Raw genomic sequence first — 19,074 nt, 5'->3', positions numbered from 1 at the left:
GCTCACCCTTGTTCTGTGGATTTGGGAAGAAAGTTGGCAGATGAATGGTCTGATTATGGGCCACACTACATACCGCTTTAGGCATTAAAGGATGGATTGGTCCCGAGAGCCACCCTGTCAGGGTAAAAAATAATGAAAGGCTCCACTGCCATGAGAACCTGTAGCTCTGAAATACTTCTAGCTGAAGTGACTGGTAAAAGAAAAGCTGTTTTCCAAGAGAAAAATTTTAGGTCCGCAGTAGCAGCTGGCTCAAAAGGAGGTAGAGTGAGTTTTTCCAAAACAAAATTGAGGTCCCATGCAGGAGTTGGTGCTCTCCTGTGAGGTCATAAATGTTTGGCCCCTCTGAGGTACTGCTTTAGCAGAGGATGAGAAAAGAGGGGAGGCTCTGTGTTGTAATGAACTGAAATGGCAGAGGCATGGATTTTTATGGAAGAAAAAGACAGGCCCTTGTGAAGCATCTCAGTTAAGTATTGCAGAATCAGAGGAATAATGGGCAATGCTGTGCTTATTCCTTGTGCTTGGTTCCAGGCACAGAATCTTTTCTATTTGTCAGCATAAAATGTTCTAGTAGTAGGCCTTCTAGCCTCCAAAATGACATCCATCACAGGTTTGCTGAGAGATGCAGTTGGTGAAGTTAGTTGATTAGCCATGCTGCAAGATTCAAAGTTTGGAGCTGAGTGTGCAGAATTTGGTCAAAAACATTTGCCAGTTTCCTAACCCCTCACCTAAACACACTGTTCAAACTCAGCCTCTCCACAGGCTACATGCCCACAGAGTGGCGCGCACACCAACGGTTACTCTGCTCCACAAAGGTGGAGCCACAACAGACTCCGGGAACTATCGTCCTATAAGCCTGACTAGCTTGGTCTGCAAGCCTATTGAGCGCATCATCATGGATCTCATTAACAGAGACATTGGGAACCTCCAAACACTGGACCCTACCCAGTTCGGCTTTAAGGGCAGATCATTCCTCCTAAACCTGGTGGACTTCTTTGAGACAGTTACCAAGGCTATAAATGAGGGAAAGGAGGTCCACACATCCTACCTAGACCTCGCAAAGGCCTTTGACACCATTCCCCATTCTGGTATTATAGACAAGCTCACCAGCCTGAACATAAACCCCTGTCACGAGATGGGTTGCCAACTGGCTCACGGACAGAACCCACATGGTAAGAGTTGTGGGAGCTAGGTCTGACTCTAAACCGGTTACAAGTGGCGCTCCCCAGGGCTCAGTCCTAGGATCCCTCCTGTTTGGCATATACTTCTCAGAGGTACAGGGAAGCACAGGAGGACTACGGCTGACCAAGTTCGCAGACAACTGCAAACTAGGGGCTATAATTAACTCTTCGACTGACACAGACATCCTCCAAAAGTGTCTCACTGAGACAGATACCTGGTATCAAAACCATGGCCTCAAGCTAAATGCCAAAAAGTGCATAGTCATCCCCTTTGGAAAAAACAAAAGTACCCATAAATTACCACGCAGGTGGTAGCCCCCTAAATATGGAAGACGAAATAAGGGATTTGGGGACCCAAGTAGATAGTAATTTCTCCTTTGATAATCACATTGCCAAAGTGGTTAAAAAATCCTTCTATGTGGCCCACCTAATCACAAAAAGGTTTGCATCCAGATCAAAAGAGGTCATTGTGCCCATCTATGCATCACTCATCAGACCCATCATAAAGTACAACGCCCCATTTGGGATGTACCTTACAAGACACCTGCAACAGCTGGAAAGACCACAGAAGTACTTCACCAAGAGGATCACTTGCCTCAAACAGATGCTCTATGCAGCTCGACTGAAGAAACTCCAGTTGTACTCGGTTGCATACCATCTACTCAGAGGTGATCTCTGCCTGGCATACAAGGCCATGTCCAACCCAGAATTGATGGAAATGCTCCACCTAAAGAAAACCACATCCCCTCGAGCCACACGCTCTAGGGATCTATACCTCAACACAGTAAATAGGATGTGCTGGAGGGATAGATTCCTGTCCCAGAGACTTCCCATGCTTTGGAACAAGATTCCAATCTACATTAGGCAGAGCCCCTCATTAACACTGTTCAAGACTTGATGAGTGGATGGGAAGCAGGAAGTTTACCCCGGGGATCACTTCAGTGACTCTGCTGGACAGAGGCACAGGGAATTAATCTAAGGGGGAGGCGAAAGCCAACACATTCTGGCTAGGCTTATAAATGCCTTTGGGCAGATAGCCTAGTACCTACCTATGAACCTATAAGGATTTTCTACTGATCTGAAGCAATTTCAATTTAGTATGGATTCTACACTGCATTACAGAGCTAGCTGTAGATGCTTTGAGCATTCCCTCTTAGGTTCCCTTTAGTCTCCTGGTGCTTTACAGAAACTTCCCATGAAGGATATTTACCTTTAACCTTTTCTGTTTATCTGCCCCTCCTCAAGGCCTTCTGTATACAGTGAAACAGTGCTTTTTGACTATAAGCCTGTCGCCAAATGTATACTTAAATCTGTTTTTGTCTAAAAAAATATCCAACTGTTGAAAAGGGAATACTCGGAGATAAAAGAGATCTTGGACATAGCATGTGTAAATCTACTTTTTTGATCATTTTATCCTGCTATTTCGGGACAAAACACGGAGTCTCCGAATTAAAAATGATCACTGGAAGACTTTTCTCAAAGGCAACTAAGTTAGCTTTGTTGAGCCTGGGCAATAAACCACATCAGCAGTCCTACTGGTATAAAGGACTTCCTTACAACAGTATTCTCAAATAAAGATGGCATAATCCAAAAAATCTTTCTGTTTAACAAAAATTAAATGTAGTTCCCACAATGATAAAAGTATATGGATACCTGCAGCTGCACATTGAAAAAAAAAGTGTGGGGGGGGGGGGGGAGAGACAACGCTACTGCCAACACAAACACTGAATTGCATTATGCATGCACAAGGTATACCCTAGCACTGGCTGCATAAAGTTTTTCAGCTCCATTTGGTTTTAGCACCTCTTGATTCAAAATTAAGTAGTGAAACTATTAATTAGGATTTAATCAAGGATGACTAAATATTATCCTTTAATGATGTCTGCAACAATCATCAAGCACTCAAACACTGGTTTGTTAAACATGTACAGCCCGTCAATAATGCAGCAAAACCTTTACTCACAGCATGAAACAACATGCAATGCCCTATCCGGGACTGAATATCTTCTGGTCCAGCATTACAGGAATCCTCACGAAGAAGCTTCCACGTGCGAGACTGGCAATCAAATGCATACAAACCACTAAACTGTGGCTCTGTGACCCGGCTATCATCCACATTACCATTGCAAGTCAATATTCTACCACCAAAAGTGTAGATCATTTGTTTTTCAGAATCCATGCACATCTGAGGAAAAGAAAAAAGAAATAAAAAAGTAGTTACACAGAGGCCCACAACAACATTCTGCACTGTCAGATATGTATTTGTGTGCATTAGTTAAAAACAATGAAAGCCAGAAAATATGTTGAAATTTGCCTGCATTTTGTTGATTAACAACAACATATAACTATACACCACCATCTGCAACTTGTACTTTGAAAGGAACACACCTCCACCAAAAGGCTTAAATGTGGGACTGGCCCCCAAGCAGTGTGTGTGTGTGTGTGTGTGTGTGTGTGTGTGTGTGTGTGTGTGTGTGTGTGTGTGTGTGTGTGTGTGTGTGTGTGTGTGTGTGTGTGTGCAAGAAAGTGTACAATAAAGCTGATTACAGTATCAGAAAACTACTACTTCAAACACTTCATCTTTAGAAGCATCATTCTGGCCATGTTCTCGAACATCTACCCAAAAGTGTTTTTGCAACTTAACTTTTTTTGTTAAAGACAAATTTTACACTATGTAAACTGGTCAAAAAAATAATAAATTTCATTTCCTAACTACACTACAAAAGGATACAACTGTAGAAGCACAGTAGGAACACCTAGCCCCAACAGACCCAGAAAAGCACAACAGCCCTAGATCCAAGAAGCCCACCCCTCTTCCCTCCACTCCATGGTCAGAAGTTCTTGAGCCCACAAATTCTCAATCGCCATGCACATCTTTCATTGACAGGCCTGGTTACTAACTCCTGCTCATTCTTATTATCAGTCGTAAATCATCACTATCTCTACATCCACCTATGGAATTATACATATCAATCACATGCCTCCATCCTCCTATAGCCGTACTCCCTTCAGTCACACAATCTTCCTCTAGCATTGGCACTAGTCTCAGACTGATAACCTGACCCCACCCACTTGGGACAGTCAATCCAGAAGATGCTCATTATAAAAAGAGAAGTGCTTTCATGTACATTTTTATGTTTCATTCAAGTAAAATTCATCTGCACAGTTTTGGAGGATTTACATCTGAAGAGTTGTTCAAAAAAATTGCACAGCACTAGATTACATGCAATGGAATAACCTGTCTTGGTTATAGAAAGAGACGCAGGACAAGATTTAGCCCAGCCAAAGGTAATGGGAAGTACTTGGGCTGAATTTATTAGACATACTGATTTATAAATATGCAACAAGTTACTGCAGCCTCTGAAGGTCTTTTTCTCCTTGTTGCCTGCTAGTTATCAGTCATCCAAGAACATGACCAGCTCATTCATTCTCCATGGATGACAGCCAGCTGTCTGTGGGAGGCTGTCTCCTGGTAGCCAATGAAGTTTTAAAATGTCCTGTCTCTCCTCCATGGCAGCCTGAGTGTGCAGGATTCCCATAATGTAGGCCCATTCAACTTATGTACCTCTGCCCATGTCCAATACCTGCTACACAGTACACACTCACTGTGTGGTAGGCACCTGTTCCTGGTCCTCACTCTGCACAGTCTGAGATACCTGACCTCCAGAAGACTCCGATGCCATCCCTCTCCTAAGCTATCATCGAGTGGAAGGTTCCCTCAAAGTTCCACTCCTGGTCTTCTATTACTCATGTTAAATATGCTTATGCTTGTTTTAAGACAGAAGCTTCAGAGTAACCACTCCTATGCAGATGATAATCATTTGGGTCACTTCTTCCCACAGTACCATAGGATAACCACTTCGGAAACCAGTCTAGTCACCAACGGTAAATTAATCTATAACCTAAAGAATACCAAGCCTATGATTTTCCATGCTACATTTATGTCCTTCACTCTTCATGAATGTCATGCAGACAAAACACCTAATTCACATGATGACCTTTAAAAACTAGTCTTACTACTGCTGGATTACAGTAACACCATTACCTTGAGCTTGACACTGGTGACTTGGGATCTCAAAGTGGTACAAAATGCTGCTGCTGATGCACATCTTGTGACTGACAAACAGCACTAACGGTCAGTGGTGAACAAAAGTCAAAGTCTTCCTACATTGTCTGGGTCTCTCTTTCATTAAGGAGATGTTGGTTTCCTACTAGTTATTTAGCAATTATGCTCAACAGGCATTCCCATTTTAAGCCTAAGCCAAGAATGCTACAGCCACAGTCCTTTCTCATTTTGAATATATGAGTTCTGAAATTCTTTACCTTGCCTCAAGACAAAAGGTCCATTAAGACCATTTTCATAAATTTTACTTTAAAAATAAAATAGACCCCATCACCTAAATAAATCCTTACTGTACACATTTATTCTGCACAGTGATTTAAGCCATCAATTTTTTTTATCTTATTTTTGGGCTCCAGTGGCACTCTGGTCTTTGGACATATTTTACAACCTCCCCCCTCCCTATGTCCCATTACATCAGTTTTGCCCATGGACCAGGATCACTCCTGGGAGGTGAGAATACTGGACAACAGGCCTTGCATTCCATGGACCAAATAGGAATTTGAGGGTTATAACAATGCAGCAGCATCTTTCTGGCAAATACTGGCATTTTTTAAGCTTTGGCAATAGCATTTTTTGATGGCCAGTAAGTGCAGCAAAATGCTTGCTATGCTAGACTCAGAATGGGTGCACAGCTCCACACAGTCACTATGTTTCAGGGGACTGCAAGCACTCCTTGAATGGGTTCACGTGGTACAACAAAAGGCAATTCTCTCCTGCTGGAATTGGATGGGGAGCCAGCACAGGCTTGTCATTCTCATCCCCACCAAGCCAATTCCTCGTCTTGTCTAAGTTGCTATTCAAGCACTTGCCATCTTGGCCACAGTTACGAGTTTTAATGCCTCTGCAACAAGGAATTTGGCTTCCAACTGAATGGCTTTGTGTATTTACTTGTTTGATTTAAATCTATAAGCCTAGATATAGGTGTGTTAACACAAAACAAATCCACTGTACACATATATCAAATGTTACTGTCTAGGCTATATTTTTAGAACAATCTAAAGTAGGAAACCCAGTGAAAATATCTTACAAAATTGTTCTCCAGATAGTCAGACTCCGGAAATATGCTGAGATTTTTCAGCACCCAAGAAACAGAACATGAAAAGGTAGAACTCAGACAAACAACTTACGGTCCTTGGCGCCTTGAGTTTCATAAGAGAAACCCTATAAGCTACCCTCCCTATAGCTTTAGACTCAACACAAGAACCTACTTCTAATTACTACAAGAGCATGGCATTATACTCAGACAGGGACTTAAACAATGTACCTTTTATAAAGTGCAAGTGAGCTCATTTTTTTAAACACGCTTATTAAATTTTCATTTAAAATGGAGACACATATATTAATAGAAAAGAAAACAAACCATGTCAACATTTTCCATGTATTATTACATGTTTCTGTAATAGCCGTCTCATTCCAACATTACATAAATTGATCAATTTATGCCTTCCCTTAAACCTGACGCACAGCAGTAGGATGTTTAAAAGTTTAACACTGTACTGTAGTGTATTTAGCTTAAACTTGTTTCTAGGAAACCAGCTATTAAAGCAAAAAAGAAGTTATGTACTCACCATAATGTTCCATGAGAGTTGTTCATCTCACCTTCATTCCTACTGATGGGTTCGGAGCCGATCCTCTGCTCAGACTCGGCCAACTGCAAAAGCTCAAGGTCTTCATCCAGCTCGAGGCAAACTCCCTATCCCATGATGCACCCTGATCTTCCCTCAGATCTTGTTTGCTGTCTGACTACTTAGTAGTATAAATATGCCACTCAGAGAGTTGGATAAGAGACAAAGCACCGTATAAGAAAGGAGATGGACCTCAAGTAGACTAGACGGGGATTGGAGGGTGGGACATAAGAATGAAGACGAGATCAACAACTCACATGTAATGTTATGGTGAGTACATAACTTCTTTATGTGAAGTTGTTCTACCTCGCCGTTCATTCTTACTGATGGGTAGTGTCCCAAGCGCCATCTTTCTCGAGTGGCTCACGGGAGAATATTCCTCAGAACTGTGGAACCAAAGAAGGTCCTGTCCCTGGAGGCCTTGTCTACTTTGTAATGAGTGATTAAGGTATGAGGTCTTGACCAGGTAGCTGCTGCACATATAGAATCTAATGGTAACCTTGCAGAAAAAGCTAATGAGGTTGAAACAGCTCTAGTAGAGTGGGCCTTAATTTTTTGTTGCAAGGGAGAATTTTCTGAATTATAAATGAAGGAAATGCAGTCTGATAGCCATCTTGACAAGGTTACTTTTGTCACTGGAGTACCCTTCTTTGACTCTGAAAAGGAAACAAAGAGCTGATCCAGTTTGCGCAGCATGTGTTCCATCCTATTTGTGTACTGAGGAAAGAAGACTGGCAACTCAATAGACTGGTTAAGATTTGAGTTGGAACCAACTTTTGTTAAAAAGGATGGATTAGTTCTGAGCAACACTCTGTCATTATGGAAAATCAGAAAAGGAGGTTTGATGGTCAAGGCTTGTAGCTCAGAAATCCTCCAAGCGGAAGTAATGGCTACAAGAAAAATAGTCTTCCATGAAAGGAATTTCAAAGGACAGGAAAAGGCTGGTTCGAAAGGAGGTAATATGATTCTGGAGAGAACAAAATTTAGATTCCATGGCATGACTGGAACTCTGATTGGTGGCCTCAAATGAATTGCACTTTTAAGAAAGGCTTTAGCAAGTTGATGCGACATGACATTGGAGCCTTGGAAGCCAAGATGAAAGTTTGTGATTGCTGCCAATTGAACTCTAATGGCAGCTGCAGCAGCTCCTTCATTGAAAAGTTTAGTTAGAAATTCCAATACAGATGGGAGCGAGCTAGATTAGGATCAACATCATTCTGAGAGGCCCATAAGGAAAATCTCTTTCATTTGCCAAGATATAACTTTCTGGTGGATGATTTATGAGAAGATGTTATAATATATGTTGGGCCTCAGCTGAGAGGTTGTAAATTCTGGCTATTATGGGAATTGGAGCAGCCATGCTGTCAGTTTGAAGGAATGAAGAGAAGGATGAAGTGCCCCTGATGAATGGGTCAACAGATCCGGAACTGGGTCCAGGATCCAGGGTTCTTCCAAGAGATGAGGCTGGAGGAAGGGAAACCAAATTTGCTGAGGCCAGTAAGAGGCTATTAGGATCATAGTCCTTCCCAGAAGTTTTGCTTTCTGTAATACCTTGGGAATCAGAGGGAAGGGAGGAATGCATAAAGGAGACCCAGGGGCCAACTGTGCAGCAGTGCATCCCTTGGGGCTTCCCCTGGCAGGAGAATTAGGGCAAAGTAGCTGCTGCAGTTCGTGTTTGTTGGGGTTGCAAAAAGATCGCAAGGCTGGCCCCACCTGTGGAATATCCCTTCCGCTACTTGTTGCTTTAGGGACCACTCGCAAGGCAGTAAGATTGTCCTGCTCAGCTTGTCTGCTATGACAGTGGATTTCTCCGGGATGTGCGTTGCTATCAGAAAGCGCTGGGAGGAGATTGCCCACTGCCATACTCTCATGGCCTCTTGACACAGAGGGCAAGATTTGGTTCCTCCTTGTTTGCTGATGTACCAGACCACTGACATGTTGTCTATCTGAATTGCAATTGTTCCCAGAGGTAGAGAGTCTTAAAAGAACTGCAACGCTAGAAGTATCGCTCTCATCTCCAGGACATTTACATGCAGATGAGCCTTATGTTTCTTCCACATGCCTTGGGCTGTTCTTCCCTGATAATGCCCTCCCCACCCAATCAAGGAAGCATCCGTGGTCACCGTGGCTATGGGATTGGGTAGAACGAATGGACATCCCCGAGACACATGTTGAGACATCAGCCACCATTGAAGGTCCTTCTTGCACGTATTCATTATGATAATTTGGTGTGACACTGGAAGTTCCTGAAAGGACCATTGAGAGAATAGGAGCCATTGTAGAATTTGCATGTTCATTCGAGCGAGGGGAATGGAAATGATTGCTGCCACTATCGACCCTAGCAATTTGAGTACCATTGAGACTGGGGCATTTGTTCCTTGAATGCAGGTCTAATACTTGTTTTTGTAAGAGAGAAATTCTTTCTGGAGGCAGACTGTGTCATTGAAACTGTGTTTACTTCTGCTCCTATGAAGACAGTCTGTTGCGAAGGCGATAAGGCAGATTTTTCTGAGTTGATGGTAATCCCCAATTAACTGCAGAGATCTAAGGTTGTGTCTCTTGCATGAATAAGTTGATGCTTGGTGGTGGCAGTAAGGAGCCAGTCATCTAGATACGGAAACACCTGGAATCCCAACCATCTCAGGTGAGCAGTGACTACTGCCATACATTTGGTGAAGACTCTGGGGACTGTAGTGAGACCAAAGGGCAGTGTGCGAAATTGATAATGGCTGGCTCCCAGTTGGAAGCGTAGATGATCCCTGGATGGTCTGCCCATCTGTATGTTGTAGTATGCATCCTGAAGATCTATAGAGCACATTCAATTGTCTTTCCCCAGAAAGGGAAGTATTGACTGAAGCGTGACTATCTGGAACTTCGTCTTTTTTACTGACTTGTTTAGTCTGCTTAGGTCCAGAATAGGTCTTCAGTCCCCTGTTTTCTTTGGAACTAAAAAGAACCTTGAGTAATTTCTGGATCTTCTCTTGTCTTCTGGGACTGGCTGGGTGGAACGTCTGGGATTTTCATTATTTGGGGGGGGGGGGTGGAGTGGCAAAGGGAATTGAGTATCCTCTGGATATTATGCTTTGTACTCAGCTGTCTTTTGTTATTTTTAGCCAGGCATTCAGGTACAAAGATAAGTGTCCCCAGCCTGCCTCCAGAGATGAACAGTCAGGCCTTCTCTCAGAAGCGCTGATAGAGCTTGCCAAAGAACTGGTCTCTATCACCCTGGTTCTGCGGACCCCCTCCTCTGCCACGTGGGTGGCGCCTTCCATTATTACCCCCTACTCTGCCTCTAGAGGGGGGGGTTTCACCAAGAGTGTTCTGGAAAGATCCTTGAGATTTACGGAACCATATCTTTCCACCTCCCTCCCTTTGGGCAAGGTCTATTTGGGGTAGAAAAATGTACTCCGACAGCAGACAAGGTCTTTCCATCTTTTTCACTCCTTGTAAGAGTTTCCTTTACCTTAGGTCTGAAAAGGGATGAACTGTCAAAGGGGATGTTAATGAAGGAAGACTTAAAGGGTTCTGCAAAGGAACATAAGCGCACCCAGGAATGTCTCCAGAGAGCAATTCCTGTACCCGCTGCCCTGCTTGTACCATCAGCTGCATATGACAACAGACACATGGAAGAGTTCACCATCGAATTAAGAATGGAGAGCTGGGAAGTTTCCTTGTCCGAAACTCCCACAGTTACTGAACCCTGTAGGGTGTCTCCTAGCTCATTCAGGAGATCCCTTTGTAACCTAGTAAAATGTGTGAAGTATTTCAGCGATCGAAGGATGAAGGCCGCTGAACTAAACATATGTTTCCCATATCTGTCCATAATCCTACACTCTCTATTAGGAGGATGAACAGATGAAGTCTCTGATAATTCCTTCTTGGTGGTTGCTGCCACCACCACAGCATCAACAGCTATTCCTTTAGTAAGATAAAGTCTGTCTTGAGAGCTAGTTATAAATTTGTAAGGCCTCCTGGGGACAGGCTCCATGATGTCTGGGGACTCCCACGGCCTTCGAGTGAGTAATTCAAGCAACTCATCAAAGGGTGGAGACACCCAAGAGGTGTTGAGACCCAAAAACCTTCAGGAGAACTGACTCGTCATCAGAAGGATTAAGGGATTTCCAGCCACCCCTCTGTTTAAGAATTTCTAAGATATATGAAAAGGAGATATCTTCTGAGGGGGACTGTGGGGACCCTTCTGACTCATCCAAGTCAGTATCCGAAGTGACTGACTCCTGAGGGGAGTCCAGATGCTTCCTCTTGCAGAGTCTCTTCCTAGGCACTTCTTCAGTGGGGACTTCTGGACAAATCTCGGAAGACCATGGGCTCACCCAATGGAGCTTCCTGAGGCTCAGGATCTCTACGCTTCACAGGAGCATATGATGAAGAGGCAGACATCGGTGCTTTCAGGGAGGGAGGTGCTTGATCTGATGGAGTGGTTGTCGGGGAGGACAAAACCCTCCTCACAGCCTCGAAGGCCCCTTGGTCCCGATGAGAGGAATCCCTCAGCTCCGAAGATCCAATGGAAATCGTCTGCACCGGTACAGTGGGCTCTAGGCCAGAGGTCAGGGCCGAAGTCACTCGAGCCGAAGCTCTGAGAAGTAAATTCAGAACAGACAAGTCGGTCTTACTTATCCTCCCCGGACCCAACTGGTGAGTGTTGGCCACAAGCAACGAAGTATCAGGGCAGTTTGGGCCAAAAAACCTACAGAAGGTGTTGGACCCGAGGGGTCCACAATCATCAGTTCCACACTCCAAATCTTCCATGTAAATCGGAGGAGTAACAGAAAGTGTAGGAAGAGCTAAGGTCAGCTCCGAAGCCCCCTGGGTCGGTGCCGATAAAATGTTTGTCAGCGCTGGTATCTGTAGAAGTTTCTTCACCACGCGGTCAACATCCAAATCAGACAGCCTACTTGAGGCCCATGAAAAATGTGATGAGGCCACCGATTGCAATATAACTTTAAGGTAGGAGAACGGGCTCCTAATCATAACAGTCAGTTCCGAAGGCTGTGGAACCAATGTTGTAGTTTTACTAGAAGCTGATTTCGATGTAGACGGACATTTAGTCAGTTCCGTCTTTTTAGAGTGCTTGTCTGACTTATCCAATGACTTTTGAAAGGAGGATTTAAGCAGACCTTTACCTATTAATTTTCTCTTCCTTTCATGTAACACTCTTGAGCTGAAGGAGTAGCATATAGAACATCTTTCTTGCAAGTGTACCTCACCCAAGCAGTAGACACATTCAGTATTGTCCATCAGTTATGGACATCTTTTGCCCATATCCAAGGCATTTTTTTCAAGCCAGACTTGGCTTTCTCCTTTTCCTGCTGAGACATTTTCAACAAACCAACAATGGCAAACCCAGTAATCAGAAAGATTCAAACAAAAAAAATCTCATAAAGCCTTGTGAAAAAGTAGGCTTTAAGAATTAAGCACACAATGGAAATATTTTTCTGCCCTGTATGAAAAGAAGGGCTGCAATATCACACTAACACACACACATGCAGTACAATACCACTGATATTCCAGAAAAAAGCCTTAAAACACGGCCACTAACTTGCACTACAATATCATTATTAAAGATAACTATGTGCCCTGTAAAAAAAAGGGCTACAAACCTAATACAACATACTCTTGTAATATATAGAGAAAAACTCTGTGCCCTGTGAAAGAAAAGGGCTCTAATCTAATAAACACACACAATTTTATATATATATATATATATATATATATATATATATATATATATATTTATATTTGACAGGTTGACAGACGAGATCAGACAGGAGTCCCCGTGGACTATGATGTTTGCAGATGACATGGTGATCTGTACTGGGAGTAGGGAACAGGTGGAGGAGACCCTGGAGAGATAGAGATATGCTCTAGAGAGAAGAGGAATGAAGGTCAGCAGGACTAAGACAGAATATATGTGTGTGAATGAGAGGGAGGATAGAGGAATGGTGAGGATGCAAGGAGTAGAGGTGGCGAAGGTGGATGAATTTAAATACTTGGGATCAATAGTTCAGAGTAATAGTGAGTGTGGAAGAGAGGTGAAGAAGAGAGTACAGGCAGGATGGAGTGGGTGGAGAAGAGTGTCAGGAGTAATTTGTGACAGGCGATTACCAGTAAGAGCGAAAGGGAAGGTCTACAAGAGGGTAGTGAGACCAGCTATGTTATATGGGTTGGAGACAGTGGCACTGACAAAAAGGCAGGAGTTAGAGCTGGATGTGGCAGAGTTAAAGATGTTAAGATTTGCACTGGGTGTGACGAGGGTGGATAGGATCAGGAATAAGTATATTAGAGGGTTAAGTCCAGGTTGGAATGTTTGGAGACAAAGCCAGAGAGGCAAGATTACGTTGGTTTGGACATGTGCTGAGGAGGGATGCTGAGTATATTAGGAAAAAGATGCTAAGGATGAAGATACCAGGTAACAGGAAAAGAGGAAGGCCTAAGATAAGGTTTATGGATGTGGTGAGAGAGGACATGCAGGTGGTTGGTGTAACAGAGCAAGATGCAGAGGACAGGAAGAAATGGAAACAGATGATCCGCTGTGGCGACCCCTAACGGGAACAGCCAAAAGAAGATGATGATGAAAGGGGAATCATATATATACATATATGATAAAGAGAAAAAAAAGAGCCTAAAAACACGGCCACTAATTTATTTACTCAAAAATCTGCAAACATTTTTGTTTACCTCAAAAACTTTATTTCTTTAATAGGCTAGCAAGATTGTCCTTCCACACACTACCAAAAGTCACTGGTTTCCTTGTCATTCTGCGTCATTTGGCATAAAATTATCGTCTGCTTGGAGGATCTGCAACACGCAAAAAAAAATTTTTCAGTGCAGACAACATAAAGACTGCCACCTTTGGGTGCAACTATCTAAGCTGTTTAAACCATATGGACCACTGAGCTTAAAGCCAGCGCTACTGCTAAAGGAAAAGGGTACTTCATGTGTTAATGTACTTGAGGTTTGACAACACCATTATATCTTGCTACATATGGCTTTCATACCCATGAGCAGTTTTCCACTGAAAAAGAAAGCATTTAAGCCTACTGCTGCTGTTCCTTTCAGTGCAGGCTGATGAATACTGAAACCCAAGCTGCTGATTAAAAATCTATCCTATCTTCTATCAATCATACATCCAGCTTGTTTTCCTTCCCATACTGAACTTTGACAAACACTGTACTCAAGGCATTTGTAGATGCCCAGTGCTGTGTTAATTTCTCTCTGTAGCTTCACTAACACTTACCCAACAGTTGGTTGATGAAACTGATTGATTCTGATACTCAGAAACACACCTGGCTCAGGTCTACCCTTCTCCATTTGGGCTCACTCTGCTCCCCTACCCCCAAATTCCACCCACCACCTCTCCATTAATGCTTATACAAGACCCTCCTGGTCCTAAAAAGACCATCACCTTCTTGCCTGTATACCCACTCCAATTCTTTAGTCATCCTTTTTCCTTCTACATCAATTCCTATACTTTCTTATCCTGAAATCTTCACTTCCTGTTATTTACTTAAATTTATATCTCCACTATCCTCAATTTATCACCTACTTTTCATCTTCTAGAAGTAACTATTAATAATTTTCATTACCACCAGTAAACATTTTGCTCATATATCCAAGTATCCTTCTACTCCTTTTGCTGTCACACCTCACGTTATATAAAATCTCTCACCAACTCTAAAATTCCCTACTCTTGCCTATTCTACAAACATTATCAACCAACCGTACTCAGACAAAACTGCTTCCAACTTATCACCCTATCACTTTTATAAATACAAACCTGTTTACTTCATCACATACTCGTTCAAGCTTAAAAACATAAGCCCAATATTAACCTGCCATTTCCTTTACTTACAATAACAAATTATTTTCCTATGTGGTGATGTACACCATAATCTCAGCCCATACCCCTCATTTCTGCCATCCCCTCTTACCTATCCTACAGCTGTATCCCCTAAGAAATATAAAAATCTCCTCTGTCAACATCCACAGTATTGTTAAAGTAACAGAATTCCACTCCCAATCTCACATTTTCCTGTGTGGTGATGACTCTCTTGATATCATCCTCACTGAAACCTGGTTTAAGCCACACATCAAGGACTCAGAAATGATTCCACAAGGCTATAATATGTTCTCTGATAAATTAAGAAGAAAAGCTGATGGTGTAGCCATAAAATTCCATATCCTACTAAACTACATCATTAGTGATGTGAACACTGACTGGCAGCACCTTTTAGCAGACTATCCCTCAAATAGCATCAACCTATACGGATTTACACAACTTATGATCTCACTTACTTGCCCCAACAAAACCTCAAAACCTGTCTCCAGTCTAGATTGGATCCTACTTTCAAATCCTAAACAATACACCTCTTTCAGAACCCTCCCAGACTCGTTCAGTGAACACTATCCTATTTCCAGAGATGAATAAACCACAATTCCAAACATCAGCTTATTTAGGAATGCTGTAACCTTGCCAACTTTAAACCTGATGTTTTCAGCAATGTTCTTCAATTCCATAACTGGCCCAGTTTTTACACCTTATCTCTAGGTGATGCCGCACTTCAATTCACTACTTCTCAATACCTTAAATAGCCTTCACCCATCAGAAGAAAATGTGTTAAATCCATTCAAACTATTTGGCTATCCCACACTAGTTGTACACTAATGCAAAACAGAAACAAAGCTTGGCAAAACTGGCGAAAAATCAAATCTACTGTCCACCTTCAAACTTAATAAGCATCTCCATAACCTTGCTAAAACAAGTCACTGCTGATGAAAAAAATGTCATTACTAATATCCACAAATAAACCATTAAAAAAGAGAAAGAAAAAGTTTGGTTCTCTATTAAATTCTTACACCCTGGGGACTCCTACTGCCCCCAGGCACCTGGTCTCCCATAGAAACTGCTAATAAATTTAACTCTCATTTTAGGCTCTATTACCACCCTAAAAATCCCATACAAACACATAATGGTCCTGGTGAAGTTCCCACTTCCAACAAACCTATTTTCTCTTTAAAAACTGTCTCTACCTCACATACAAAATACCAACTCAGTGAGGTGAAACCCTGCTCACCCTCTACTGACAACCTACTTACAAGAATTGCTTATTCAGTCTCCATCTTGATCAGCAGAGCCATACAATAATCGCATGTTCCAATTATCTGAAAAAAAAAAACAATTCTACACCATATCTCATCACAAAGGTGATAACTTCTCTGAAATAAACATCAGGCCTATTGCTATTTTATCTTCGTCTCTAAAATTCTAGTAAAGTGCATACATAAGTAGATACTTTCTTCAAGAAAATCTACTAACCTCTACCCAACACAGTTTTCATGAATATCATAGCACAACTGCTCTGGTTACAGTCTTATATCACATCATCAAACCTATAGATAATAATTGGTCTCTTCCTTGTTTTTAGATCTTTCCAAAGCTTCTGACATAGTCTTGCAGTCCAAAGTACTCTCTTTAAAACTTTTGCACTTGGCCTAATAGAACACTCAGCTGGTTGGCTAGCTACCTTTCTCATAGGCATTGTTCTTTCTCTACCTACACCTCTTTTCTCTCAGTAAATACCTGCATGACTCAAGGATCTATCCTTGGACTGCTTCTCTTTAACATCTTTATTAACAACTTTACATAATCCTCTCAACAGACTTCCTTCATCCAATATGCCAATAACTCCACCTTCACCCTTCATCTGCTCATCAAACACTCTTCCCCATTTACAATCCATTACTCAAAATGCCTTCAACTCCACTGAACTCTGGCTCTGTGAAAAACTCTTCCTAAATCCCAATAAAGCCAAGCTATTCACTGTTTCTCACCAAATTTGAACACCTCTCAAACAGCTTCAAAATAACTTCTCTCACTCACAAAGATATAGAAGTCTCATCTCATACTAAGTTACTAGGTGTTACAATTGAGGATCAACTGAAATTTGATCTTCATATACAAAACTGTACAAAAAAAAAAAATCAAAAACTTGGTGTTTTACAGATCAAAAAAAAAAAATTAACTCCATCAGTCTCATACTGGCAAAAATGTACCGTTTACCTTCCCTACTGTATGACTCACCAGTTCTTACCATTATTCAAATATCAGTCATCACAAAACAAGAATTGTTATAACAACTTCCCGTCTCCCTCACTCATCTGAGAAACAGCTTCTTAAAACCATAAATCTAAGAAAAATAGTATATAGTTTATATTCCTGCACAGTAGCCAAAGCGTAAAAGATGATTCCTATGGACATTAGATCAACTCCTGAAAGTCCCAGTTTTAAGCACACCCTAAAAGATCTAGGCTCTGTACTTGCCTCTCTCCGGGTTAAACAAAATCTTATTTTACCCTTCCTATGTTCCTTCTCTTACAGTCTCTCACCTCCTTTTTCTTCTTTCATACTCTTTCCTCTTTGCAATCTACTACAAACCCACTCTCTCTCTTACTGTTCTTAGCGCCTACTCTCATTTCCTTCTATATCATCCCTAAAACATCTTTTACCCTCTTCTTCACCGCCCTTTGACCTTTCTTAGCCTATAATATTCTTCTTACTGTCAGGTTATCTGTTCTGCACCTCCTGTACCTTATTACCTCTCATTTCTCCATAATATTCAAATATACTTAGATAATATAAGTTTTTGCTCATCTCTGATTAAATCAAGCTTTTTTCTTTTATTGATCTCATTTGTATAATTTATTGTAATCATCTTTTCAACTTGTTTGTTTCCAAGATCATTTGTGTACAATTTGCTATTTGCTATGAAGATTTTCTCCCCGGGCTCCCAATGAAAATGGAATTTATGCCCAATCAATCTTTCCTGGTAATCAAATGTCAAAAATAAATAAAATAAACCTCACCTCCTCCTCCTCAGCATTACTCTCCATGTAGTGTTCCCCCAAATTATACTTGCTTCTATTTAATGTACTCATTCCTTTTCTAAAGTTCCCATTTCCAGTTCCTTTACCTCCACATATTCAATACTTCAGTTATAGCTGGTTTAGATTTTTATTTCCATTTTCTAGTAACTGCTTTTTTTTGGAAGCCAATAGCATTAAACTTAATATGGCCTTGCTAAGTATAGGTAATTCAGATCATATGCCCCAACTCAAAATAATCATTTTGTTAGTTACAGCCATCTGCTCAAACTAAAATGTCTGACATGGTACTCCGTAGGCAAGTTTTTAAATCTTCCAAGTAATTCCACTCACAAAAACATGTTTCCAGTTACCTCTCTTTCTCTTTCTAATCACGCTTTCAGCATTTGCTATCTACCTAAGGAAAAATTATTTTTGAAGTCTGTTTGGGGTATACGCAAACACTTCCAAGAAAAATCCTAAACCTTCTGGATTTTGCTGCATACTTGGGAGCCAAACATATGCCCTTCTACAGTTCCTTTCTAAATTGCTTTTCCAATATTTATTCCCAATCTTTTCTAACCTTTTCTGAGGCTTATAGTTATCATGCAATGTTTATATACTCTACTGAGTACCCTTTTTTAAACAGCTGCTTCTGTTCTAGAGTTGACTAAAAAGTGAAAGTACAGCTCTGGTAGAGTTAAGACTTCCCTATCCCTTTCTATTTGCATATACTCCGATACCAATTCCTGGTAAGGAAGGAAGTCTCTAACCTGAAATCCAAACTTTCGCTTGGCTTCTTCCCAATCTATTACTTTTCCCTCTCTCGTTATCTAGCTCCCAATACCTTGGTTCCTTTGCTAGTTTTCTCCAGTAAATTCCAGCCCCACTTGCCCGTTTTCTGTAACCTCACTTCTGGTAATCCCTATTGACAAAATCTCCTTTCTCCGGTCCCATGTTGACTTAGTTCTTGAATACATTCTGCAACTTTATGAATATAACATTCTGTGTTATTATTCTCCTTAAGGATCTGCATCAAAAATCCTACTCTCTCCTTTATTCCCTGAACCTAACCCAGCTTGCTTCATCATCATCCCTTTCCACTTTGATTTATAACCTTCTGCTTATGTTATATATATCTGCCTTGGTGTGTAGCTCTAAAATGTCTATATAAATCGGGTAATTCTAAACCATCCTGCTGTATGGAGAGGATCAACTTATTCCTCTTAACCCTTGTCCTATTCCCTCCCAAATATATTCTTTTAATTCT

The 19,074-nt window shown here is 41.5% G+C and overlaps 1 protein-coding gene across 1 annotated transcript in view; it reads right to left on the bottom strand.

Annotated features, from left to right (window-relative positions):
* Positions 1-19,074, bottom strand: part of MKLN1 (muskelin 1) — a 1,607,387-nt gene that overhangs the window by 652,905 nt on the left and 935,408 nt on the right. Inside the window, exon 10 of the mRNA XM_044087317.1 lies at positions 3,142-3,363. Within this exon, the coding sequence (XP_043943252.1) occupies positions 3,142-3,363 (222 nt within the window). The remainder of the gene's footprint in view (positions 1-3,141; positions 3,364-19,074) is intronic.

Source organism: Protopterus annectens, chromosome 11.part0 (assembly GCF_019279795.1).
Source record: "Protopterus annectens isolate FY-2018-M chromosome 11.part0, PAN1.0, whole genome shotgun sequence".
Lineage (NCBI taxonomy): Eukaryota > Metazoa > Chordata > Ceratodontiformes > Protopteridae > Protopterus > Protopterus annectens.
The sequence above is the reverse complement of the archived record's forward strand: the minus strand, read 5'-3'. Positions and strand labels throughout refer to the sequence as shown.